This window comes from Maylandia zebra, linkage group LG13, assembly GCF_041146795.1.
Source record: "Maylandia zebra isolate NMK-2024a linkage group LG13, Mzebra_GT3a, whole genome shotgun sequence".
Classification (NCBI taxonomy): Eukaryota; Metazoa; Chordata; class Actinopteri; order Cichliformes; family Cichlidae; genus Maylandia; species Maylandia zebra.
Window position 1 is genome coordinate 10,870,479 of NC_135179.1, and position 26,172 is coordinate 10,896,650.

At 38.3% G+C, this 26,172-nt stretch overlaps 1 protein-coding gene across 2 annotated transcripts in view; it reads right to left on the bottom strand.

The window, feature by feature from the left end:
- Nucleotides 1–1,104: 1,104 nt before the first annotated feature.
- The window catches only part of LOC101487814 (inactive phospholipase D5), a 73,202-nt gene continuing 48,134 nt past the window's right edge, over nt 1,105–26,172 (bottom strand). For both annotated transcript variants that reach the window (XM_076891521.1, XM_004570081.3), the window contains 9 exons: nt 25,634–25,770; nt 13,807–13,993; nt 10,277–10,376; nt 9,914–10,041; nt 7,986–8,183; nt 7,178–7,314; nt 6,879–7,044; nt 6,692–6,782; nt 1,105–4,824 (listed from right to left, as the gene is read on the bottom strand). In XM_076891521.1, coding sequence (XP_076747636.1) covers nt 4,277–4,824; nt 6,692–6,782; nt 6,879–7,044; nt 7,178–7,314; nt 7,986–8,183; nt 9,914–10,041; nt 10,277–10,376; nt 13,807–13,993; nt 25,634–25,770 — 1,692 coding nt within the window. In that variant the 3' untranslated portion in view covers nt 1,105–4,276. The remainder of the gene's footprint in view (nt 4,825–6,691; nt 6,783–6,878; nt 7,045–7,177; nt 7,315–7,985; nt 8,184–9,913; nt 10,042–10,276; nt 10,377–13,806; nt 13,994–25,633; nt 25,771–26,172) is intronic.

The window sequence follows — 26,172 nt, forward strand, 5'->3', positions numbered from 1 at the left end:
AGTTAATTCTGCATCGTTCGCTCATTGTATATAGATTACTGAGTCTTTTGTTTGTACTTTTTGTTACCATTTAGCGTGTGCTATCTCAAAAAGCAATGTATGGTGAACCAAACGTTTTCAGATTCTACTCCCTTTATTTGTTGTTTTTATGCTTCACATAAAAATGAAATTACATATAGTAGAAATATAAGTTAAAATGAAATAAATAGTATGAGTGTTAAATATTTAAAAATATTACTATGCAGAAATCTCGAGTAACCCCTCATTTCTTTATATTATGCTGGGAATCAGCCTTTACTATTCTCTTTTTTTGAAGGTCTGATGATGGAATTAATTTGTCCTCCTGTTCTCTTGCACATTTTGCCAACTTATGTCATGTTTTCAGCCACTAGCAGTTTGGGAAATACATTGATCATCCAAAAAATACTCTTTTGTGTTGATCAAACTATGTTATCTTTGGGAATTTTCATAGATTTAAAGAAATGGGAACAAATGATGAACCTTTGCAACAGGCTAGTGGTAACAAAACAACTTAAATTGGTTCTTTGTATGTTGTCTGTCTACAACAGAGGTTTAAGTGGCTTAAGAAACAACAACAACAATGACAAAAATGTTCCTTTGAAAATAATCGGGTACAAGAATTTGAAACGAGTGAGAAAAAAAAGCCAGTGCAAAAAGAAGAACTATGACTCAAGACCACTTTAACAATTAGACGAATGTCTGGCTCCTTGGAAGCAAAATATAAAGAAATGAGAGTTGACTCAAGACTTTTGCACATTACTGTACGTAGATTATGTTTTAAGTTGGCCGTGGTACTAATTTTAATCTCACATTAGCTTCATCCTGTGGCAAATCTAATTATTATGGTATTATGGTAAATATGATTGCAATTATTAAATATGATTATGATGATTATTGTTATTCGCCATCCTGTGGTAAGGCTTCTTTGATTGTCCATTCTGGTTACACAGGGCCTTGTCTGTGTAACCTGAATGTGCAGCGATGTACTAAGGATTAACTTCTGAGGTAAACCACTTTACTTAACGAAAGCCAGATCACTAAACAGACACACATACACACACAAACGCACAGAGAAACATAAGCTAAGATGCTTATTTTTTATTAATAGTAAAAATCGAGTGATCACATAATTTAGTAGTGCGCATTGACAAGGATATTCAATAAATATACATTCCTTCTGTATCTTTAAAGGTACAAGATTTCATTATTAGCATCATCTCAAGAAAGGCTCATAGCTACTGTGCACAGCTCATAAAGGCAAGGCATGCAAGCAGCAGTCATGCCGAAAAAACATACTAAAGGTAGGCAACATTTAAAAAGCTTTACAGGCAGTATTTGAAATGTATCTCTCGGTAATAGTGCTTTGTTTTGCTAAAATAAGCAGTTCTGCCCTTCTGTGTACAAGAAAAATATGATCTGTTACAGAGTTTTCACTAAAAAATGAACATTTCGCTGGAGCAATGGACAGGCAGACAACACACAATTCAGAAACATTCCAGTTTGTTTTTTTGTTTTTTTAAAATTTTGCTCTGACTCTATAAGTTGCATGTAGCAGATTTTAAACCACTTAAATCTTGGCATCTGTGTACTCTGTACTGTGTACAGAGCTGAAATAATCCCCACTGTAACTGGAAAAAGATTTGTTTTCCAAAACAGAATAGTTACAAAACACAAAAACCATAAAAACCTGGGCAGAATGCAGTACCAGCGTTACCGCCCTCCCCATATGACAATCATAGATTATAGCAGCGTATAGTAGTGAATCTGACTCCAGGTCAGCTGGCAGATAAGCATTACAGTGTGGTGACAGTGCTTTACACATAGATATTATTATTGTCATAATCTCAAAGTCTACTCACTTGGTATGGAGAAGTTATGCTACAAATAAAAAACGACTGTGTTTGTCATTTAAGGATACTTTTATGAAGTAATTATTATAGATAGATACGTGGCTGTGTCTTGCACAGAAAGGTATAGGTTCTTAGGGTACACATAAGTAGTAAAAAAAAGTTTTTTGCTTTTCAGAATGAAATAATTTTTTAAATGGTATTATTATTGTTTATAGTTTATACATTCTGGTGTGAAAGAATCGCTCTCAGGATAGAGTCAGTTAAGTGTTATCTGATAAAACACACACATGCTCATGGAACTGCCTGTTATGCATGTTACACGTGCATAAAATCAGCAGCTGTGAACCAACATGTTGCTTGATCAAGGCTGAATTTTTCATTTAACATTTAATAGCAACTTTTAAGTGAAAGCAAGTAACTTGCCTCGTGACATCCACTAGATGGCAACAGCTACCCAAGTTTCAACTGACTCGATATTGGCCAACAAACATTTGAAATCCCAAGCCCCTGAAATGAAGAAAACTGGACTTCCTTTTGATCCATGTGCCAATTTAAAAAGATCCAGCTGCCTTCACGTAACATGCTTAGGACTACCACGGCGTGGATGACTGAGAACCTCGACAGAGATTCGTTTTTCAAATGGTACACAGCCTGAAAAATTACCAAACCCGAGATATTGTTTTAGGGATGGAACTAATGTTTTGTTTTCATTGCTGATTAAATTGCTAATATCTTTATTAGTTGGATCAAGAAACGTCACCTCATATATTAATGATAGAAAATTACTGTTTATGTAATTAATACATTATCAGAAGACTTGTCAATTAATTCTCTCCTGAAATCAGACGTAACACTGATGACGCATGTGGCGCTGTCATGTTAAACACTCCATAGCAACACATATATACATTTTAGACACAGACATCCCTACGATTTTCTCTCTGGTGGTGTTTTTGACTTTACTCAGTTAATGGCTTTGAAAGTTGAAAAAAAAAACCTTCTGTATTATTATAAATCCCACAAGAATCATTTCTAAAGGTTACACTTGTAGCAAAGAGTGTGTAAACATGCAATCATTCGAAATGCAAATAAATGTTGCTTCAAGCTTTCAGTCAAGTATAAACTAAAGATGCTAGATTTGTAGCTCTATCTCCACAAGATAAAGGGAATATATATTCTGTCACAGGCATGACATTACAGGCCAACATGTCCTTGAGGTTAAAATACAGCAACTGCCTCTGTCAAGCTCTGTTAAAAATTCATTGTATTGATTTGGTTGACAGCAGAGACCCTCTGGCCCCTTTCGTCTTAACGCTACTTCAGTATGTGTTCAATAAGTCACAATGCTGGGTTTGAAAGGATACTACAGATATCCATGCAATCCACCTCTAATCCCAGGATTTGTTTATGGTTATCGATAATGATCTTTTAAGACCCTTCTGGATCATTAGCTCCCCCTCCTTCCACCATAAAAAACCACAGCTTGCTTTATTGAAAGTAGTGGCTGATGGAGGATGCTAAGCCATCAAATGCATCATCTAATTCAGTCATGCAGTGGAACAATGCACCCATATTCATACTTCTGGAAATGGAAATAAAACATGGTGGACATGGTTTGAGCAATCCCTTAAAAGGCCCACTTCATCAGCTTTTTTTTCTAAAACAACTAATGCTTACAATTAGAGATCAATACATTACTTGGCTCAGCCACATGAAGCTGTTTGTTTCCAGGAAGCCGATTAAACTTTTATTTCAGTCTCTGCTTAATTGTTGTTTTTAAGAATTTTGCAATTTAAATAATGTTCTGGTGTGAGTGAATACTATGGGAAAAGCATAAACCTGTTTACTTTAGGCTAACATATTCAAGACCATTGAGAGCACAGAGGCAGTTAGAGATCTGCAACAGCTTAAGGTGTGTGGTAACCTGTGTGTGGTGAATTCTGAATGCCAGATGTAGCGACTGTAGCTACATATGCTAACGTGCCTCCTGCCTCTTCACATGCAGCTGTTATCCCTCCTTTTAAAGGGTGATTAATTATGAATGTTAGCTTAAGTGACATACAATATTTAGGCAATCAGTGCAATTTATTTCCTTTCCTGGGAGATCTAAACAAGGACAAAAAATAATATATAAGTTGTAAGGTTGTAAAATATTATTAGCCTATTAATCAGAATTCTAAACCAAAATGATTTGGTTTCATTTGTAAAGAATCAAAAGTGCCAGCCTGCTGTGGAGCATTTACTTTCCTTCCTGAGTTCTTCCTTTTATCAAGTCCTGCAAACCAGATACCTAAATTTGAAAAGTGTCTTTCTATAAAATCACAATAATAAACTGCTACAAAGACCCAGTGTTGGAAGTCCAATGCCACTGGAGGAAAGAAGTTCTTCAAACATGATTTTTGTGGTCACACAAATCCATTGGCGATCTCTCTGCCACCACTGCTCTCAGCGGACTGACTGGGTACTTCCATTGGATTGTCGGCGTTACCTTTTATTTCTACCTGTTTTTGGTCAAAGCGACTCATTTTCATTTGACTCCTCTCTTGGTAGTTGTCCATAACTGGCACTAACCCACTAGCAGTGCCTTGTCGAGTAAGTTTGCTCAGTCTGTCGTTACGGTGCCTTGTTTCGTCCGGTGTCTGTCCAACAACTTTGTGATGATTTCTTGGTAGTATAGATCCTTTATTATGCTGCCCTTTCTGAATAGGCAGTGGTCCATTGCGTAGCTGGCTGGCTTTGAGTAACACCATTGGTTTGATCTGGTGCTTGTTGCAAACCAGGAATTTATTAGCCTGCAGGGGGATGGTGTAGTGTGAAAACCAGTCCCGCTCAAACGCAGCCTGTAACTGCTCCACGACGGTGAAGTTCCTGTCGTCGATATCTTCTAGCTTACTGATCACAAGGCCTGCTCCTGCATTAAAGGTAAACTCATCCCCCTCCCAGTCAAGATTACCTGTCAGGAAATAGACCACAGTGAGAAACACAAATGACATCGCAGTTTTGGGTAACTTGTAGATGGAACTGAACTGAAGAACTGAAAAGCATATCTGAGTTTATAGATTGTAAATCAAAGTGGAAATTGTACGATGAACTCATTTGCAACCGAACAGTGATGATTGATATAACTTGTGGGTTTTAGGTCTGTATATTCAACCTGCATTCTCTTCACTTTCCAGCAGGGAGAGTCTCCTTGAGTGGGGTGATATGTGACAGGAGCAGCATGAGGGTAAGGTAAAGGAAGGTTTACATAGCAGTAGTGAGAACTGCTATAGTTTGAAGAGAGTGGCACAAATAAAAAGGCAGGAGGCAAAAGATTAGAAATGAGTACATCACCTAGACAACAAATTAGACACTTCCCTGAATAGGGAAGAGTCTAATTTGCAAAGGGGCAAAGTCACCTCTTTTTGTTAAGAAAACTGCATCTTTAGTACAATGCTGCAGATGTTCTATCAGTCTGTGGTGGCAAGTGTGCTGTTCTGTGCTGCAGCCTGCTGGTGAGGCAGCATCAGGAACAAGGAGGCAAGAAGGCTGGAGGAAAGCTGGCTCTGTTATTGGAGCCAGACTGGACATGCTGAAGGAGGTGGAGGAAGGATACACACTAAAGATGTTAGAAGCCATCCTGAACAACTCTGAGCACCTACATTATAAAATCTTTATGGAACAAAAAAACATCCGTCAGGCTTTTCAGTTCTTATACAAATAGCAGATGAGCTATGTCAGACATGAATTTCCCTCTTGGATCAAAAAAGTTATTCTTATTTTTATACTTATCAGAGGGAAGTTAGGGAGGCAAGGTTGAGATGATTTGTATAGTGCAGAAGAGTGATAGTGAATATACTAGAGAAAGGATGCTGAAGATGGAGCTGCCAGGCAGGAGGAAAAGAGGAAGACCACACAGGAGGTTCATGGATGTGGTGAAGGAGGACATGCAGAGGGCTGGAGCGATAGAAGAGGATGGTAGGGATAGGGTGAGATGGCGGCAGTGGTGACCACTAAAGGGAGCATCTCAAAGAAAAGGTTGTTCATTTTGTAACGTGTGCTCCCGTAGTAAGTAGAACAGGCAGCAAAGCAGGATAATCTTCGCTAAGTTTGGTTACCAGTATGGTGATGGTCAAAACACTCAAGTCGAGAGTTCAAAACAGGACTACACAAATCAATTTTGTTGATGATACAGTGGCTACATTAGGTTTTTATATTCAGTCGATGGGTGCCACGGACTTTCCTGTCTCGGATGCTCACTGTCTGGTTATTGTTTTCCATAAAAATGGATCAACATCCAGATTTTGGAGATGATTTAGCTGAATTTCAGAGACTGGACCACATGCCTCAAACACTGTTCATACTTGCACCATACGTACATTTGCTCTAGTTTTGTGCAACACCCTCCCTCCTGCCTCTAGCAAAGGTATCAGGTGAACTTGCCAGGGTTACGAGATGCAGCAGATCCTCAGCGAGGCTTTCCCCAAATCACAGTGTCTGGCCTAGCTTGTTGCTTCATTATCACTAAATTATTTTAATTTGTATTTAGGGTTGTTTTCCTGGTTAGTGATAAAGCTTAAACAAATGAAGCACACATATAATTAACCTCTGAACATCTGATTATAGTGTTTTTGACCTTAGAGTGCCAGTACAGTCATTTCCCCTTGTATATTTTTTTCATCTGTGTTAGGCAAATTTCCTCATCATATTGATCTTTTATTCTCACTGTCAGAAAGAAAACAAAAGAGGAAGTATTCCTTTAGGTCCACTAAAAATAGGTCATAGGCATAAAGTGAGCAGACATATAGGCCACAGTCATAAAGTCTAGTCGATGAGCTCACCTAAATAAATGGCTCTGTCTGTAACCATAAACCTGTTGTGGTTTATTCCTTCGAGACTGACATCCCTCTGGCCCCTGGGGTTGAAGAATTTCTGCATACACGTACACACACATGCACAGTTATGCAGTGAGCTTTGATAAAGAGTATCTGTAGAGATGAAAATAGTGCATATTGGCCCTGAACTTACAGCTTCTAGTGAGCAGTTGGCCTGCTCCATGCACAGACTCCTCAGGGACCAGATGAAGTTGAAAGTTAGCGGATGAGTCTTTTCCGAGCAACTTATCAGCAGACGGACTCGTACATTCCTCAGGATCAGAGCCTCTCTTATAAGGCTGTCGATACGCGACCAGTACCTTGGCACGGATACAAATACACGCAGAATTAGGCATGCAGCTGGTCCGGCACATACGCAGTTTAAACACTGCACTCAAGCCACTGGTGATAAATGCCTGCCAAGTCACTGTGCGGCAGCATATTTGCTCTAACCTGCTGGTGTTTCTGCCGATGAGGGGCAGGTAATCAGTAATGGAGATATATATGAAATGGTTGGCTTCTTGGATGACCCTGGCAATAGCTTCCAGATCACTGCTGCGATGTTTGGGAATGAAAACATCCGGTGAGCTCTGTCAACAGAGAATTAGGGAATGTTGGTGTTGCGTACTCCTCTTTAAAGATACACACAACAGTGATCACAAGAGCATTGTGTAAACAGATAATTATTACCACAGGAATCTTCGTAAACTACAGAGTTGCCACTGTGATCATTAAAGCTGTTATAATCATAATAACTGACTGAGCTTTCCTCGTTATTATCATTGTAAATGAGCATCAGGGTTTCTCGTTGTGTGAATAAGTGAGGATTAAAGTTTCAGTTTTAACTTCCTTGCTGACAGGCACTGTACCCTATGAATCATTAACTCAGAGTGTGTGCTTGAGTGTGCTTTTTGTGTTCATTTTAATATTACTGAAATGGACAGCTTAGCCGAATCAACATTTTTTTTCTGCTGGATCACCATCACTCTTGTCCAAGAAGATAAGGACACTGAAAGACACAGCATCCTGCAGAGGACTCTATGAAAAATTAACGTTCCCTCTCCTAAGCTGTCGCCACCACTGCAGGCAGCTTTTACACTAATGTGTACTGCACGCACTTATATTTATGTCTAATTTCAGCAAATATGTATTGTAATTTACCAAAAGTTGGGGTTTTGGACTCCAAAAAGTGTGTGTTTGCTACATGAACCAATGAATTAATTCATTTATAATGCAAACTAATACTTTAAATGTTACTTACAGAAACATAGGCCAAGGCTTTTGTGCCATTGATTGTGAGATTCAGTGGCGTGTCTCTGTTGGATACAGCAAATAGGCGCTTGGACCAGAAGGAGGGAATAAAGTCTTTATACTGGAGACCCCAGTAGAGACTGAACACTTTGTGGAGGTCCAGAGCCAGACAGCTGCAGTTGTACACCAACACACCCAGCTCCTTCCTCTAAAAAACAAACAAAAAAATAAACAAACACATTTTGTAGAGCAAAACAACAATTGAAACCGGCAGCATTTACATAATTAAAGATGTATATCTTCATTTTTGCCTTTAGTTATTTGAATCAGCCTTTGCCTATCATCTCCATCAACATTTACCTTCCAACTAATATTAACCTGTTTTACTGTTTTAACACTTTTATGCATTCATCTACATACACACACATTTCTCTGATATTTCCACGTCAGGCCATATTGTCCGCATGCCTAATTCAATTCCAAGCCTTAGTCTATCCTGACAAAAACAGCAGGGAATGTAAATATGCCGCAGTGAGCCTTTCTGTTCCTGATCTTCTTTTTTGCTCTCAGTACCATTTCAAAGTGGCACTTGTCATTTTTTTGATTCTCACCATGCAGTTCTTGGAGTCACCTTTTCTTTCTGTCATTCTACACAACCCAGCAGTGTTCATATGAGTAAAGCATTTCTAATAAATTCTTCTCTTGCAGCTCATGTGTTACTAAACTCTTGCCATTGTCTTTTTTAAAAAAAACGCGAATATATGCACTCCTCAATAGACTAAAAATCTAGTCCATAACCTATTTTCATAGATATCTACAGAAATAAGGAAGGAAAAGAACAATGTCAGTCTGTTTGTTTTGTGGTCTAATTTAAATACAATGTAGCATCAATATAAGCCTGGCTGAGAATGCATCAAACATGCTGACCTGACAAATACTTTTGAATAGTTACCTTGTGCTCCTTGCAGTTCATCTTCCTAAATTAAGGCCCTCACTAACAAACGGTCTCACACTTTAATGAGCTGTCTACCTTTGAAAAACAGATGAAAGATTCTGGATTCTCTATTTTTGGACGCCACCTCCTGCGCTCACAAAAACATATACACAGATATAAACTGACTGTGTGCTAACTATTGTTCTCTGTTAGGTACACTTTGCTAGTAACGCTTGGACCTACAGAAACATCTACACAGATATAGTTGAACCCCCTTTTGCCTTCAACAGTTGCTTTAGTTCTTTGTGGCACAGATTCAGCAAGACTGTGGAAGGATTCTTCATTCCTCTTATTCTATATCGACATCGCAGAGCGGCTCGAACTTCAGCAGGTTGTCTTGATCTTATCTACATGCCTAAACGCACTGGGTAGCTGCCATGTGATTGGCTGCAGTAACAAACAGTTAAGAAAGTGTACATAATGAAGTGCCTGGTGAGTGTATATACAGCACTTTCAAAATGTTTTAGGTGTTTAAGTTCTAAAAGAACTTAAGAGTTTTCACACTAAATGTTGGTATGATTCAGTATTTCTTTCTAATTCCTGCATAGAGGCAACTGGTGGCGTGAGTCGATGCAATATAAATAAAATTGAACAGAATGAATTTGTGTACAGTTAGACGAATAAAACTATTTGTGTATTCATTAAAAAACATTCTAGCTTCCCTCTTGGTGCCTATAATATTTGCACAGCACTCTACAAATACATTAAATCTGAATATTCTTGTTTCGTCAACAATGCTGTTTTTAAGCTATACTGGCTCATACCTTGCGAAATGTAAAGTTCGATCCAATAGATCATTACGAGAACTTTACATTAACAATACCAAATTTCAATAATTTGTGTTACTATCCTGCCTCAGAAATCACAGAAGTAAAATTTGGTTGATTTTTCTCCAAAGTCTCTGTAAGTATTTCTGTGGGTATTGTAAAGTATGGTGGCAGTACGGTGGCCAGAGATCTCCAGTCCATGCTGGCACTGCCGATGTAGAAATGTTTCCTGTCGACCACCCAGAAGGAGGAGTGAAGGTTGCCTTTGGTCAGAGCTGCCATGTTAATATAGTGAACCTCAGCATCTAGAGATGGAGAGAAAAGGGAGTTACATGTGAGACATGGAGGAGGATAAAGACAAATCTGCCAGAAGCCATACAAATAGAGACAGGGGATAGGAAAGATGGTGAGAGACTGAAAGACTGAAAATGTGACCAGGGGGAGCAAAGGGCTGAACAGTCAGATCTAAACACAACATAACATCTTATGTGTTATGTCATAACATATAAAGCAATGAAAGTAAGAGCTAGGTGTGATTACTGAGTTTAGTGAGCTCAGTTGAGTTAGCTATTCCAGTTGAGATTTTCAGCTGAATTCCTCTTGCTTTCAGTCCCTGGAGGCTGGACAGCAGAGCCCTGCCCTAGAGGAAACAAACCAGCAAAGCAAGACTGTTACATGAAATCCATGCAGTATAATCAGATACACAGAGTTCAGACTAAGTGCTTACATTTTTTACATTCAAGTACTATCATAAGTGATAAATGTGCTATTTGTGTCCCATTCATTTTTTTCAAAGCACTCGTCTGCAGGCAGCTACTGTAATCTCTATTTTTCTTTTGGAGTCTTATTTAGAAAAATATTTATATGCCTCTTATGGTTTTCCAGTGATGACTACCTCTGATCACTGTAGCTATCCAAAAACATGTAACCTTCTGTGCATATTTAGAAGCACAAATTTTACAAACCCACAAACGATGCATGTTATTGCTGTAACACAAAATAAAAAGCAACCTGTTCAACATAATTTACACACATTCATCTCATGTCATTTAGAAACGAGCAAACTAACAATATATTACACTTGATATGAAGATTAATTTCCAGTTTCATGAAGTTTTCCTTCATAAAACCGACCTGAAATCCACCCAGAGTACAAGATACTGTGAGGGACTCCTTTCATTAAGTACCTTTGGTGATACAAGGAAAATTACTCATCCTTCATTAGTTTCTCTTTAGTGATCACTGAACACACATTACAGGACACAAATGAAGACAGGAGCATTTTAAATAAGAGCTAAAAGCTACAGTTGAGATGCAAATTTGGTCAATTTGGCTCCATTTCTACACTCAGATCCTGATGTACACTAGGGAAGTTGTTATTTCACGATGTATTAAAACTGTGTTTTACAATTTAAATGAGACATATTTGATTTTACACTTTAAGCCCTGTTAATGCATTACATCGAGTACTGCCCAGGCTTTAAAAACAACATTATAACACCTTCTATGGCTCCAGAGGATTATTTTCAGTCTGTTCAATGGTGTCTTTATCAGTTTGAGTTTGGGAAGTTCACATTTTTGCTAGAAAATGTATGTTCCATATCACACTATTGGGCCACACCTCTCAATCTTTGAATTCAGGTCTCCTCAGAAACACAGTATGACTTAGAAACATTCTTAAAAATGGGTTTATCCTAAAGAGCTCACTGAATTCAAGTATGATACTGATAATAGGGTGCTACAATTGCAGCAAATCAGTCTGTGAAATTTCTTCTCTGCCATATAATTTGCAATCAACTGTAAGTGAAATTATTGCAAAGTGGAAGTATTTAGGAACAACACAGCAGAGCCATAAAATGGGGCACTAAGTAAAGTTAAATCGGTGGTGCGTAGGGTTTAAAAGTCACCAATGCTCTGCTGACTCAATACCTGCAAAGTTCCTAACCTACTTTGGCATTAACATCAGCACAAAACTGTGCACTGGGAGCTTCGTGACATGGGCTCTGTTTGCCGAGTAGCTCTTGTAATGTGTAAGTGACCTCGTACCACTATACTGACACAGAGATTTAAAGATGTTTGCCAAGAGTGTAGTGTAGTGTAGATAAATGCAATATTTTCCAATTTTCAATTTTAAGGATTGGTTTTAAAAATGGTTATCTATGTCACCCCTACAACAGACTGGTCCAAATGCAACCCCCCAACCGCAACCTTGAATTGGATAAGGGGAAGAAAATTAAGTGGATGGCTCTTAAAAATCTATTTCTTTTGACTTAACTTTATTTCTGGGATTTAGTGCATTGTAGACAGACAGGAAATATGTACTAATATAATCAAACGGATCAGACAGACGGGAGACAAACTAAGGATCCAGGTACAGAATGCTTTCTAGCTCAAAATCTATAAGCTATTGGTTCCCACCCTGTTTGCAGGACTGACAGATATTCTTTTCAGTGATGGTTTGTAAATACCCACACTGTGTCTCCAGGATTATTAGCTTTATGCCTGTTGTAGCCACACAGATGTTCACAATTTGAAGAAGAAAGCAGAGCACTTCCACCTGCATGCAGTGAAGCTTGCCCTTTTACAGAACATTACATTTTAAATTTCATATACAGCATGTTCAATTTTTAATTGAACATGTTGTAAAATTTTTAGGTTGGTGCAGACTGAAAGAGCATTAGCTCCTCTCTGGCCTGAGGGGACTGAAAGGTGCAATCCGTTTCTGACCATCAGCCTCAGGGTTTCATTAATTCTGACATATTCAATTTTTTATGAACCATGTGTTTTGCCAGGCTGTACACACACACACACACACACACACACACACACACACACACACACACACACACACACACACACACACACACGATGGTCAATAACATTCACCCAGTCCAATATGAATGTGTAATTATCAGCAGGAAATATTGTACTTTTTCATGATTTGATTTACTGTTTTACTTGTAAATGTTTATCAAACACACTTTCTGTAACAGTCCAAACACATGGCTGATGCTAGGTTAAGTGGTGATTCTAAATAAGATGTGTTTGCCTGTGTGTGTCAGCCCTGTGATGGACTGGTACTCCCATCTCTCACCCAGTGTCAGTGCGGACAAGTTCTAGCCTCCTAAAAGTGGTTAGGAACATGGATGGATGGATATTGCATAAAGCTACACTTCCAGTTCAACAGGATGATTCACAGAACAGAGCATCAGAGCAGCTGATTAGCACCAACTGCATAAACACAGAGTGACTCTAGGAGTAATGGGAGTTGGATAAAAAGCAAAATAACATCAGTAACATTTTTGAAAGATGCACAAACATAGATTAAAGCCCATAAATTTAAATAAATGTTGCACAAAGAACAAATACAATGATTAATAATAAAGATATATTCTATCATCACCCCTACAAAACAGAAGTTTTTTGGTTGACACCCTTTACATGTTATGCTTAGGACATTTTGTTAATCTATCAGTAAGCACAATCTCTTTAATCAAAATGATATGTTTAATGCTAAAATATAATTATTGTTGTTATACTTGAATATCAAATTCTGTTTTACAAAAAGCACAGAAAAATATTAAAAAACATTTCTTTGTAATCATCTTGTTTTCTGAAAGAATTTTTCTTTTTAAAGAAAATGTATCCAGTAAATGTATTTAGCAATGCAAGTGTTTAAAAAGGCCAAACAGTCAAATTATTCAATAACCCACAAGATTATAAACACAGTCATCTGCTTAAATTTAAAAATGTAAAACGGACTGAGTACATGTAAAGTAGTAAAAATAAGCTCGCTGATCAACTCTTATAAGCATAAAATCTGATGTTATCAGATTTGGATAACATATAATTTACAGTAGCATTTTTCTCTGTGTAAATGTCCTTTTACTTATGAGGTTTAAAATCAGGATCTTGATTTTATTGAACCTTTAATGTATTTAAGGAACCAACTTTGTCTTTCACCAGTTTATACAGACTAACACAGAGAGAGAGAGAGAAAACGTCACAGGCATAAAATGTAAATACTACTCTTGCAGAATTAAATCCCTGTTGATTTGCTCTATTTTTACCTGTCGGGCAGCAGGCTGGAAACTGGATTCATTATCAGAGGAGTTAAGGAGCCACTGCGGGGAAACTATCTCTACGACCCGGATAGCTTGGTTCAGTAGGTTGTACAGCCCTATGGAGAGGGGGAGGTGGGACGTGCTGTTGTTTAAGAAGGAAATGTCTTCTGGGATGTTCTCTACGAGCACGACTCTGTGAAATGGAAAGAAAAACATACATATTTATGTAGGAACTGCTTGATAACAGACGCACAAAGTCACAAAAGCATCATTTGGATGGTCACAGAACCCTGTTAATGGGAAAATGGATGTGAAATTAATGCGGGGCTTATGCTCTTTCACAAAGCAATTATGGGTGCACATCAATGGGAGATCTTGTGGTAGTGAAATAAGGTTATACTCCTTCTCTGTGACAAATTAGCTTACTTCAGCCTTCTTCCTCTCTCTGGATCGTTAGCTTAATGAGAGAAAGATTTTGAGACTACACAGGCCCCTTAGATTCTATTAAGCTTCATTAAATTGTGTACAGGTCGCCTCTGGCAGGGGTTGAGAATAATTGAAGGCTGATATGCAGAGTTGTCAGATATGTAGATTCAATTACAGCTAGTCAGGGAAAAATGACATTTTTTGCTGTATTGTCAGTGGTTTCTATTATACACTACTCCCTGTGTGGTCACATGGTGCATTTAATGTAAAGATCAGCAGTCTGGGGTTAGACTGCATACTATAGCTACAGCAAACAGAATGTATAATGATGTCATGTACAGAGGCAATTCATCCTTTAAATGATCTGATTGAGTGGCACCAGGTTATTTCCTTTTCTTGTAAACCCTTAGCACAAAGTTGAATGATGGGGAAAATGTACTCTGTGATTGTGTTTTTCTTTTGTATATATCATCCAGTGACTCAGCAGTTGTCATTTTCAGATATCCTGACAAAAATAATAAAGGCATTAGCACTGGAGTAAACAGACTGAATTAGCTGTGGAAGCCAGGCCTAGATCTGCAGCCACTCGGAACCAAGCCATTACCAAGCTCCACTACTTTCTCTCTGCGTTTCTTTAAAGGCAGACATCGATTTATGACAATTGGATTTCAAAAGAGGGAAATACAAAGAGGGGGAGCGGCTATTTTCCTCGAGGGTAAACAGCTTAGCTATCAATTCGGCTGCACCTAGGTTGATTAAGTCTATGAAATAAATGTTGTCCAGGAAGCTAGCAGAACCACTTCTGCACACGACCTTTATGCACTTAAGTGAGAAAATGGATTAAAGTAAGAATTTGTAAGGTAAATATACTGTTGATTACTTTGGTGGTTTATCCAGGGGGGTGATTAAATGCCGGAAATTACAGGAAGTCAATAACCACAGAGGCCAGGACCAGGGCTCAAACTGCTGACACTGCAGCTGAGAAACAATTCCTCTACTCTCTAAGGCACCAATGCCAATCTTGTTATTTTTATGAGTGCCTCCATTCACAGTGGAAACAGAAAAGTGTAAAATAACATGATGTCTGTGAAGGTTCTCAGTCATCCCAGGTCATCGTAGTCAAAGGAGCTTGCAAAGAAAAGCGTCTGGACTTCTTTAAGTTACTTGAAGACGTTTCACCTCTCATCCGAGAAGCTTCTTCAGTTCAAAGGTCAAATGGTGGAGAGTCCCAGATATAAACCTAGTGGGAGTATCCCCCCACAGAGGGGTAAAAGGACCCCCTGATGATCCTCTAATCGCCTGAGCCAAGGTGTGAAACTGGGTGTGTCTGATCTTCAACTGTGTCTGATCAGACACCAGCGAGGGAGGATAAGAAGGACAGACGCAACAACATTGTCATCCCCTATGTAGCCGGTGTATCAGAAAAACTCAGGAGAGTTTTCTCCAAGCACGACATCCCGGTGCATTTCAGACCCAGCAACACGCTCAGACAAAAACTGGTTCACCCGAAAGACAAAACGCCAAAACACGACTTAACAATGTGGTGTATGCTGTACAGTGCAGCGAGGAATGCCCAGACCTCTACATTGGAGAGACCAAACAGCCACTTTACAAGCGCATGGCACAACACAGAAGAACCACCTCCACAGGACAAGACTCAGCAGTCCATCTGCATCTAAAGGTCAAAGGACACTCTTTCGAGGATGCCAATGTTCACATTTTGGACAGAGAGGACAGATGGTTTGAAAGAGGAGTGAAAGAAGCCATCTATGTCCACTGTGAGCGACCATCTTTGAACAGAGGCGGTGGTTTACAACACCAACTCTCTGCCATCTATAATCCAGTTTTGAGTTCCCTTCCCAGACGCCTTAACGCCCACTCACATCCTGGGCCATCTGACCTCAGGAATTCGCATGATAAGGTGGGGCCAGGTTTCACAATGAACTCACCCGAAACTCTGGCTGATTGGGACCCACACCCAGTTTCACACCTTGGCTCAGGTTTATATCTGGGACTCTCCACCATTTGACCTTAGAACTGAAGAAGCTTCTCGGATGAGAGGTGAAACGTCTTCAAGTAACTTAAAGAAGTCCAGACGCTTTTCTTTGCTCCTTTGAGTAAAATAACATGATAAAAGCTCATATGACATACAGTGTATCCTGAAAAGTGGTGTAGTGGAATTTAAAAGTAGCACATTTGCTGGTAAAAAGAACAACAACAACAAAACTGTAAACATTTAAAACGAGTGCAGAGCTTTATCTCTATTCTCTCATGAAAAGGTTGATGGAAGGAAAAGATTAACATTAATGACACATTTATTGATTCATTTTATTTTGGGCAAGATAAGAAATTTCTTCCTTTTTTTGTTTGACTGTTTTATTTTAGGCTAATTGTTGCACCTTCTATCCACTAATGCTGCAAAGCCAGTTTTGCTTTTCTGCCTTTTGACAAACAACCCACATTTTTGCTAGTTTTTAATACCAGTTGTTATGTACTGTTACTATGTGGTGCATGTGCCAATCATTGGTAAATTTCTTATGGTAGTCTTTCCCAGAGCAACTGTGAGTGGTTGGGTCTGGCAGTTTGGTGTCGCCTTGATGTTACAAGCTTTTCATCACAGCTACCAGTCTTTTTTGAGTGGAAATGCATGAAATCGGCTGTAGATTGAGCGCTGGCACTGGTGGAACAGGGTTATTAGAGCGGAGCAGAATGGTTTAAAATAGAATACAGTGACTTGTGACTCAAAAAGAATGTGTGATAATAAAGGTTGCTGTTTTTGAGTGATTATTACACAAAAAACATCTGTATAAGCCGAATATTAAGTATAAACCAGCTTATCAATATTACTAAGAGGATGTAAATAATATATTGTAATGATGTAATGCTGTAATATAATACACGACTCTGCAGTAATCTCTGAGTATCTAATACTTTGCATTTCATTAGAGTAACACTTTATTATTGACATGCAAAGTTTTTGTAGCATTGTTTGTATTGCATTTATTATTACAGAATTACAAAATGAAAAGCTATTCACCTTTTCAAATTATTTCTACTAACCAACAATGCAAAGTGCAGAAAAACAAACTGATTAGTATACATAGACCTACTTTGAGTACCTGAAGCTAAGTCGCCACTTTCACTCTTACCTGTATTTGTGTAAATTAATCTAATTCATGCCAAATGGATACATTTTAACTGTGGAAATATATATATATTTTTAAAATTAGTTTGTTTATAGGCTACATATTTTTAAAACTGTAGAATGTAAAGAATCACTAACAGCAATATTAAATAAAAGATCACTATTGCTCTTTTCCATATTTACATTCATCTAGTTTCATTTTGGACTGTAGCAGATAAAGTTAATTATTGTTTCCCTGTCCATTCGCGATCATTTGTTCTGTTAAAGCCTAATTTAACCTTTTTGTTTTTCAAATGTCTGCCTGCATGTAGAGTAGTCAGAACACAGGGTCAGCAAAAAAGTGACAGCTCGGGAGCTGGACTCAAGGGCATGCTGGTGGGAGTATGAGCTGCAGGTGATAATGTAGTGGCATCACACCGAGAGGCCAGTTTGCAGTTCACAGCTTGAAAATGTATTCCTGGCTAAAATAAAACAAAGTCAGGGTTTTGGAAAGTTGACAGTGGTCAAACAGTAGGATTCGTTCCCTCGACATGCTGATATCACCACATGGAGAAAAACTGTTAATGTTTAATAAAGCAGAGCAACACCAGTGGCACTTGCTGAGTTTCTTTTGAGGGATTTAATTCGATGTGTATTCTGTGCTCTGCCATGCACGGAGCTCGAGGACTCGACACTGAGAGTGAGTGAACTGGAAAAGGAATATAGGGAACTGTGATTAAATTATACAGCGTTGCACCTCGCAGTGTACGTAGAGTATCCCTCTTTGTCCTAAATTGACAGCAAAAACTAGGACAGCTGCAGTAAACACCTCACAATGAGGAAAACAAAGATGGATAGGAAAACAGATTGAGGAAGAACAGGGGTAATCTCATTCTGAAAGGAATCCTCTCAGTCCACTTTAGTGGCTGTGAGATATGATGAATAATCACTCTGACCAGTTTAAACAACGAGACAGGATTTGGTATTAAAAGTGAGGGAAGCAGAGAGGCAGCGGTTGTGTCTTCCGGCAGAGGATTCATTGATTTATGCAGTCTGTGTTGTCCACGGCTGGTTCCCTCCTTTGTTACCCATCTGTGCACTTGTGAGTGTGATTCAGCTCAAGCAGCCAATACCTAAGTGGTGTAAACTTCACAGTGTGTGAGTGCATACACGAGGCAGTGACACAGAAAGAAGAACGAGGGTGTCTGAATGTAAAATCTCACACTCTGAATGATAATGGATTTCCAGTTTCAGTGCTGTAAGCGAGAGCAGTTAGATCACTAAAACGTATTCTCTTAAAATTATGCTCTCCTTCCCGATGTTTTCCTCCACAAGGGCTGAACATAAGAATACATTTCACACTGTTACAGGGCTGCCAGAGCTGAGACTGGCATCTTCACATGTTAAAGATACAGCACAGTAAAAAGTGGATACATCGTACGTCGGCATAATGTATGTAATAAAATCTGTTACATGCAAATGCTTTTATCAGCAGGCGCCCGCTGATCCACACCTATAGCAAGAGCATGTTGATATACCTCAGTGTGCCCGAGTCATTCCTGACATCTGATATAAATTATCCACCCTCTCACGAGCTGCCCTGAGCAGTGGGTGCACAGCAGCGAGGACATTAATATGGGTATCACAGAAGCTGCTGCTGCTGCTCTGCTCCCTGCATGATGTTCATTTTATTTTCACCAGGTACAACCAAAGCGCTCCTGTCACAGTAAACACAGCTAGGATGTTTATTTAAATTTACAGTGCTCCCTTCCTGATTTCTTAGTTGTTTTTTTTTGTCACACTAACAAGTTTACATGTTAATGTTTTTCTAATATTATACAAGATAAGCCAAGTAAATACAAAACACCCTTTTTAAATGATGAATTACTTTATTAAAGGAAAAAGTTATCCAAACCTGCTTCTACCCCAAGTAATTGTCCCCCTGTTAAATCATGAATTAACTGTGATTAATCCAATTTTTTGGAAAACAGAGTTCAATTTCATTAACCACACACAGGCCGGATTACAGCCAGACCTGGGGACGCTTTGCTGCTTCAGGACCTGAATGATTTGTTTGACTGATGGATGAATTTTGTTCTCTACCAGAAAATCCTGAAGGACATTTTTGGGCCATTAGTTTGTGCCCTGAAGCTCAAGCTCACTTGGTTTATGCAGCAAGACAATGATCCAAAACATACCAGTAAACCCATCCCCAAATGGCTAAAAAACAAAACAAAATGAAGGTTTTGGAATGGTCTAGTCAAAGTCTGGGATGAAATCGTATTGACTTGCTTTGGTGTGACCTTAAACAGACTATTCATATTCAAAAACCCTGCAGTGTGGATGAATTAAAACAATGCTGCAAAGAGGAGTGAGCTAAATGTTCTTGGCAGAGATGTTGAAAGACTCATTCCCAGTTATTACAAAAACTTGGTGGCACAACCAGTTATTACGTTCAATTACTTTTATTTTTTACACAGGGCTAGAAAAGTTTGGATAGACTTTAAATATTAAATAATAATTTTAAAACTGCATTTTGAATTTATTTGTGGTATATTTGTCTAGTATTAACATTTGTTTGATGACCTGAAACATAAGTGTGATAAATGTGCAAAAAATAAAAAATAAAAAGACAAACAAAGTAAATGCTTTTTCATACCTAAAATGATCTGGACTGATTACCAGTTTGGCCTAATTACTACCTAGCTTTATTTTATACCTGTGTGTTTCAGATACTGGTTGCTGATTGGTTCAGGTAATTTTTTAATTAGCTCAGCCTTTCATTTTTGGGGACGAGGGTCTATTTAAGGTTTTTGATGTCTGATAATCCATTTGTGCTGAGCGCTGCATTTTGTGCCCTGGAGGCAGGAGCAGCACTGAAAGTTTAAACGTAATCTGGTTTGAGCTGAAAAAGGTTATCATTCAGTTTTCACTCATTTAAGCCACACAACACAAACTGCCTCTTATATTGTTATATACTAAATAGCAACACCAATTAAATACAAGTTGCTTGCTTGCTAGTGTTTAACTGATAAGACTTTGCAATGATAAAGTGGACATGATACTTGAAACTCTTTATTCTGGTGTACATTTTAATTCAAATGGATGCTAATGTCTTTGGTAAATAGTATAGTATGTGTGGCACAAGAAATGAAAACAAAATAGCTTATATTTTTATCAGTTTTCTGTCTTGCTGCTCTACATCTCTTTTGCGTGGTTCACTGCATCCTCTTCCAGCTTTGCCCAGAGGGAAATCTGAAGTGTTTTAATGGTTTGGGTCATGTCAGGAATTGTCAGCAGGTAACAATAAATTGCTCCCCTCTTATTTTTACCTCAAACTAGTAAGTCAGTGACCCACAAACCCTGAGTGTTCCTTTCTGTGCTGACTTGATAGCTACGTTTACCATCATGTCACGATCTGTCGGTTTTAATGTTATTTTGGGGAGTTTTATTCTCTCTAGCATCTTGTTAGGGTGTCTTGCTTTTATTTCCTGTTTTATTTTGTTAGTCCTCTATTTCTGGTGCCTTGTCAGTAGTTTTCAATTATTATCTTAATTAGTTTCTTCTGTGCTCTGTTAACAGGTTGTTTCCACTCTCCCCGATTACCTCCCATGTCTATTTAGAGCCTCATTTTACTTCCTGTGTCCCTGTTGTCTTGGTCTAAGAAGGCTGTATGTACATCTGCAAACTGCACTTCATGACAAGTCAAATCTTTGATTTGTAGACAACTCAACCTACTACCTGAAACCCAGCTGCCAAGATGCTTCCAGTGAGCTTTCCTCTGTTTTCTTAACATTAACAATCACAGTAGCCAATCTGATCCAATTGAAAATGGATATCCATATACCGGTATATTGGCAGTATATCTGCCATTGTTTCAAATGGTTACTCACAGTTTTCCTGTGCACAGAAAGTACACGCTATTTAACTTTCCCAAAGTCCCAAATAATTAGTTGTTTGGACAGCAGCTACTTTAGAGGCAGTTGCATTGAGATATAGAAACTAGCAGACTTGAAAGACTTCATGCTAAAACCAAGACTTTGTGGACTTGATGTTGCTTGAGCATGCCAATTCTCAAATTCATTAAATCAGCTTATTTAAGAACTTAGACATGGACTTTAAAAAGAAATTAAAACTGAGCTGATTCCATTTAGTAATGAATTTTAAATGTATTTTTTATTTATATTAATAAACTTTTAATTAATTAACTTTTAAGCAGTTTGCAATATATGAACTTTAAACGAGATCTATATGATGTACTCCTTTACACACCATGATGCACCATTTAATCTGTCTTCATGGTGACCTTTTTAATCTTTGTCTGTTCAAGGCTTCATATTTCAGAGAGGTTTGAAATATGAAGCCAGTGTGGAAATGCCGAAAGTTACACTTATTCTCATGGCTGCTTGAGGCTGTCTCAAAGTGAGTCAGTCCCCACAGACTCTGATGTTAAAATGGCACGTTTTGAAAACTGTGTTTTTAGTAAGGTACAAAATGTTTTTGGCCTCTATGGGTAGTTTCTATCTTCATAACAACTTTAGTACAGATGATTTTGATTTTGTGAATTGCATTTATAGTACAGTTTATGGCTAACCGAGCCTGAGAGCCTTAGCTAAAAAAGTGTTAGTCCTCTCCTCAAACCAATGGGCGATGCCATGTTGTTAGATCCATACATCATATTCAGATTATCTGTAAATGATATCTGAAACGCGTCTGATTTTAGGGATGAGGCAAGCGTGGTTCTTCAAGCGTACTTTCTGCATTTCCACAGTAGCTGATGGATCAATACTAACCTCCTTATTAGCTGTCTTACGTGAAGCAATTATAGACGTACACCAGGGATGGATCAGACCCGCATTTGGATGCGATGAGATGAGAGGAAAATTAATGCTCCCACTTTGTTCCAACAACAAAGCAACACACGTGCACATTGTTGTATACCTAAGAGGCTTCAAGCTTCAGTGCAGTTGTAGATTACACTGTTTATCATCGGAAGAGGTAGTATAAATCAAATTAATTATGTGTTTGATTATACTGCCAGGAAAACATGAAGCAACTATCTGCGTCAGCGAGGACACAGAGTGGCAGCAACTCCCATCTCATCCCACCCTGTTCTTTGGATGCAAGAATTAGCATCATTCATGATGGAGGCCAAAGCAGATTAAAAGGAAATCTACATAACAAAACAAACAGCTGACAAGTCAAAATTACAACATCACAAATAAAAGCTGCTGACATGTTATTTGGAAGCTCAAAGGGGGTTTTTAGTTAAAGGAGAGTAATGGCTACACAGCATCGAGGTTGCCTGGCTCTGTTCGATTGTTCAGTAGTTTCATTTTTTAAGTTAATCACTAGATCGTTTTCAGAGTGTGAACCTTCCATATAAGACATGCAAGTATGAGCCGTAGATGCATTTGCTTTGATGAATTCGCTTTAGAAATGTAAAGGGCTTGCATGAGCAAATCTCACCGCAACCCCATTACGAATGTGTCAAACTCACAGTGATTTATCATGTTTCAGACCTTGCATTGGGACTTGCTTTGAGCAAATCGCTTTATGAAATCATTAATTACATCTCGTAGTCCTTTAAAATGATGCATGTCACAGTCAAAGCGTCATCGCTAAGCTCATGCAAAGTGAATAACAGTGCACGCGTAGAAGTCTGACAGCACACATTTCTGGAATTTGCCTGCCAAGCAAACAACATCTGTTCGTGTCTCACTGATTCAAGCTCCAAGTCTACCCTGATAACTTTTTCTTTTTCTCCCTCCACCTGGATCACCGTCCCTCAATCATTGCACTGGCCTTATATTTATCTCTCATTCTACCCACTAGCTTTAGGGGCCCTTCAGAGGAGAAGGGGAGTCCAATTTGTCTTTACAAGTTGGGACTACACTTTCAGCCTTGAGTGGAAGAGATAGATGCCCGATAGAGTTCTCTAAAGGCTTGTTAATAGCTGATTGGAGGAAGAGGAGGGAGAGAGTAAATGGACACAGACTTAAAGAGAGAAGAAGGAAGTAATTGAAGACTGAATGTTAAATTGAATAATAAGAGTTTAATGGAGAGGAACCAGTACGAAGTGGCGAGCAGGAGAACAGGACTGCTGTATCAGCTGGATGCCTGCTGATCAGCCATTTTTACTCTGGACTACAAGGATGTGCTGCAGTGGCTTTTACACTTTTTTTGTCTAGGGATCTATAATCTTAAAACTTGGAACAGACTGTAGAAACTTGCTAAAGTCTGGTTTAAATTAACTGTAGGCACAGCCTGGTCATCATTTCACACCCGTGGGGGAGTGAATAGACATTTGTTATGTTCTGGTGCTTTAGGCAACAGTCAACTCACTTATAATGCAAACAATTCCAGACAGTTGGTTATTACAGTTGCCAAGGCCCAGACAAGCAAAAGAGAAGCTACTTAACTCATGTCAACCGAAGTCTCAAAAGATATTCATTTCTTAGTAAATGCTTCGCTCCTTTGTTGTACTTAACTGCTTCTTCTTATATCTCGCACGTCTACTTGCATCTAAACATCTCAGTGATCTCTAGTTTTGAATCACTTACTTATTTGAGTCTCAGCTGCTGCTTGGGTTTTGATTTCCAGGTGTTTGGAGCTTTGATTTGTATTATTTATTTATTTATTTATTTATTTATTTATTCCATTTATTTATTATTTTTAATTCCCGTGCCATCTTGGATGATTTCATTCCTGTTTTGCTTCATGGCTTTGTTTCTGTTATTAGTAGCTGAAGTTCCTTCACTCATCCTCCATCTGTTTCTTCTTTGGTCTTGTCTTTTTTTGTCTTCATGAGTCTTCTTGAACCCATGTTCAGTATTTTTCCTTTGGATTCGCTTGTCTCCTACTTGTTAAGTGTTAGTATTAATGTCTGTATTTCTTGTTTCATTTTGTCCGGTGTTAGTTTTGCTTGCTGTTTGTCTCCCTCCAGTTGTCTTCACATTTGTCTCGTTAAACTTCTATTGACCATTTTGATACTTTTGATTTTGATGCTTCTTTAGTTTGAAAGTTTGCCTGCAGTGTACAGCATTTTGGTGCTATCCACATTAAACCCTGTAAAAACAGAGGAATCACTGTATGTCTCATTTTCAAACTACAGCTTGTTAAATTTTATTCAGCTCTGAGGTTTCTTTTTGTGTGTGTTATTTCCATCTGCCACCTGGTGATATCAGCGTAGAATGTCACAGGGATTTTTATTTTATTGTATTATTTTTATATTACTTTTTATTTGATTTCAAATGCTAATTTGTAAGTCGCCTTGACTACATCAGAAAATAAGCTCAGTGGGAAATAAACAAAAATGCCACGTTTACATTTTTTGATGATCATCATAAAATGTTTTAATTGATTTAATTTGATCTCCACCACTAAACTTCTGTGTTTGGCATGATGCTTTGAATAGCCTGGACCACGTCCTTGACTTCTGTTGACTTGTTTAGTTACTTGTTACCAAATATCATAAAAGCTTCAAAGTTCAGGAGAGCGGCATTTACTTTTGTGTTTTGTTGCAGATGTTTGTTTGTTTGTTTGTTTTTTAATCTTTCTGAAGCTTGTGTAAATACAGAGCTCGTTTCAGGCATCCAATCAAAAGCCCTTAAAAAATTAGAACCCCAACCCTAAAAACCTGTTGACTCTGTGATGAGGGAATCACAAGTGAAAAATGCTACGTCATTTCAGGGCTGTAGGACTTGCTGCAGCAAGCCTTTATTCCTGATTTGTGAGCTCACTGTAGATCCTGTGACCTTACAATGCTGTCAACAGTGCACATACTGAATTTTAAAACATAAATAAACTTCCCGACTATGATATCTATACCCTTGCTGATGCAGCACAGATAGATATCAGTGGAAACATTGGAAACTGATGTAACTTTTAAATTCTGTAAATCTATTTATTATCAATTTAAACCAGATTTCCATTATAATTGACTAATGGGAAATGTAATACAATAGAACAAACACAATGAGAAGTACAGGCGAAAGGAAAAATGCTTGAAGGTCTTATGACAAAAAGTCAAAAGGGTCAAAATGTGATAATTATGAAAAACTACTGATATAATTCACAACATAAAAGAATGCAGTGTTTCTCAGCCTAATTTTTTTTTAGTTTCTCCAATTTTTCAGACCTCTTGCAAATAATTTTCTTGCAATTCTAATAAAGAAAAAAAAAAAAAAATCAGCTTTAGCTTTTAACTTGTGATGAGGCAGAAAGTTTGGAAACCACTCTGGGTGTTCTACAGCTGTGTGTTTACAGATCAGCAGTGTTCACCTGCAATCCTTGCTACAGTTCTCCTCTGTGATCCCGTCCTCGTCTTCACCCCAGATGTCCACGGCAGAGAAAATCAAGGCCACCAATACAGCAAAGCAGCACACCAAGGCAAAGATCACAATGCACTTCTGCTGAGACTGCAAGAAAGAATAAAAAACAACAACACTTAAATTATAAAGGCACATTTTCTGCTCTTCATCGCTACTGCAGAAACACAGCCAAAGTTCTTCAACCTTGGCTCCTATTAGCCGTCTGGCTGACAGAAGTGATTTAATGCCCAGCTCAGCGGGTCACTGGATGATAGCGGAGAATTGAACACCAACATGTAAGAAGTATGACCTCGGAAGTTCTGACTTTCATATAATCGAGAAACAGGAATGAGAAGAAAAGAACAAAAGATATACAAGGAGGTGGTTTTGTTTCTCTCGCTGTCTCTAATTTTTTTAATTTCTTTTTGGTAATATTTATGGTCTCATGAATTTCAACATCCGATATAACTCAGAAGAAAATAAAGGTCACCTGAACTGTGCAACATGCAA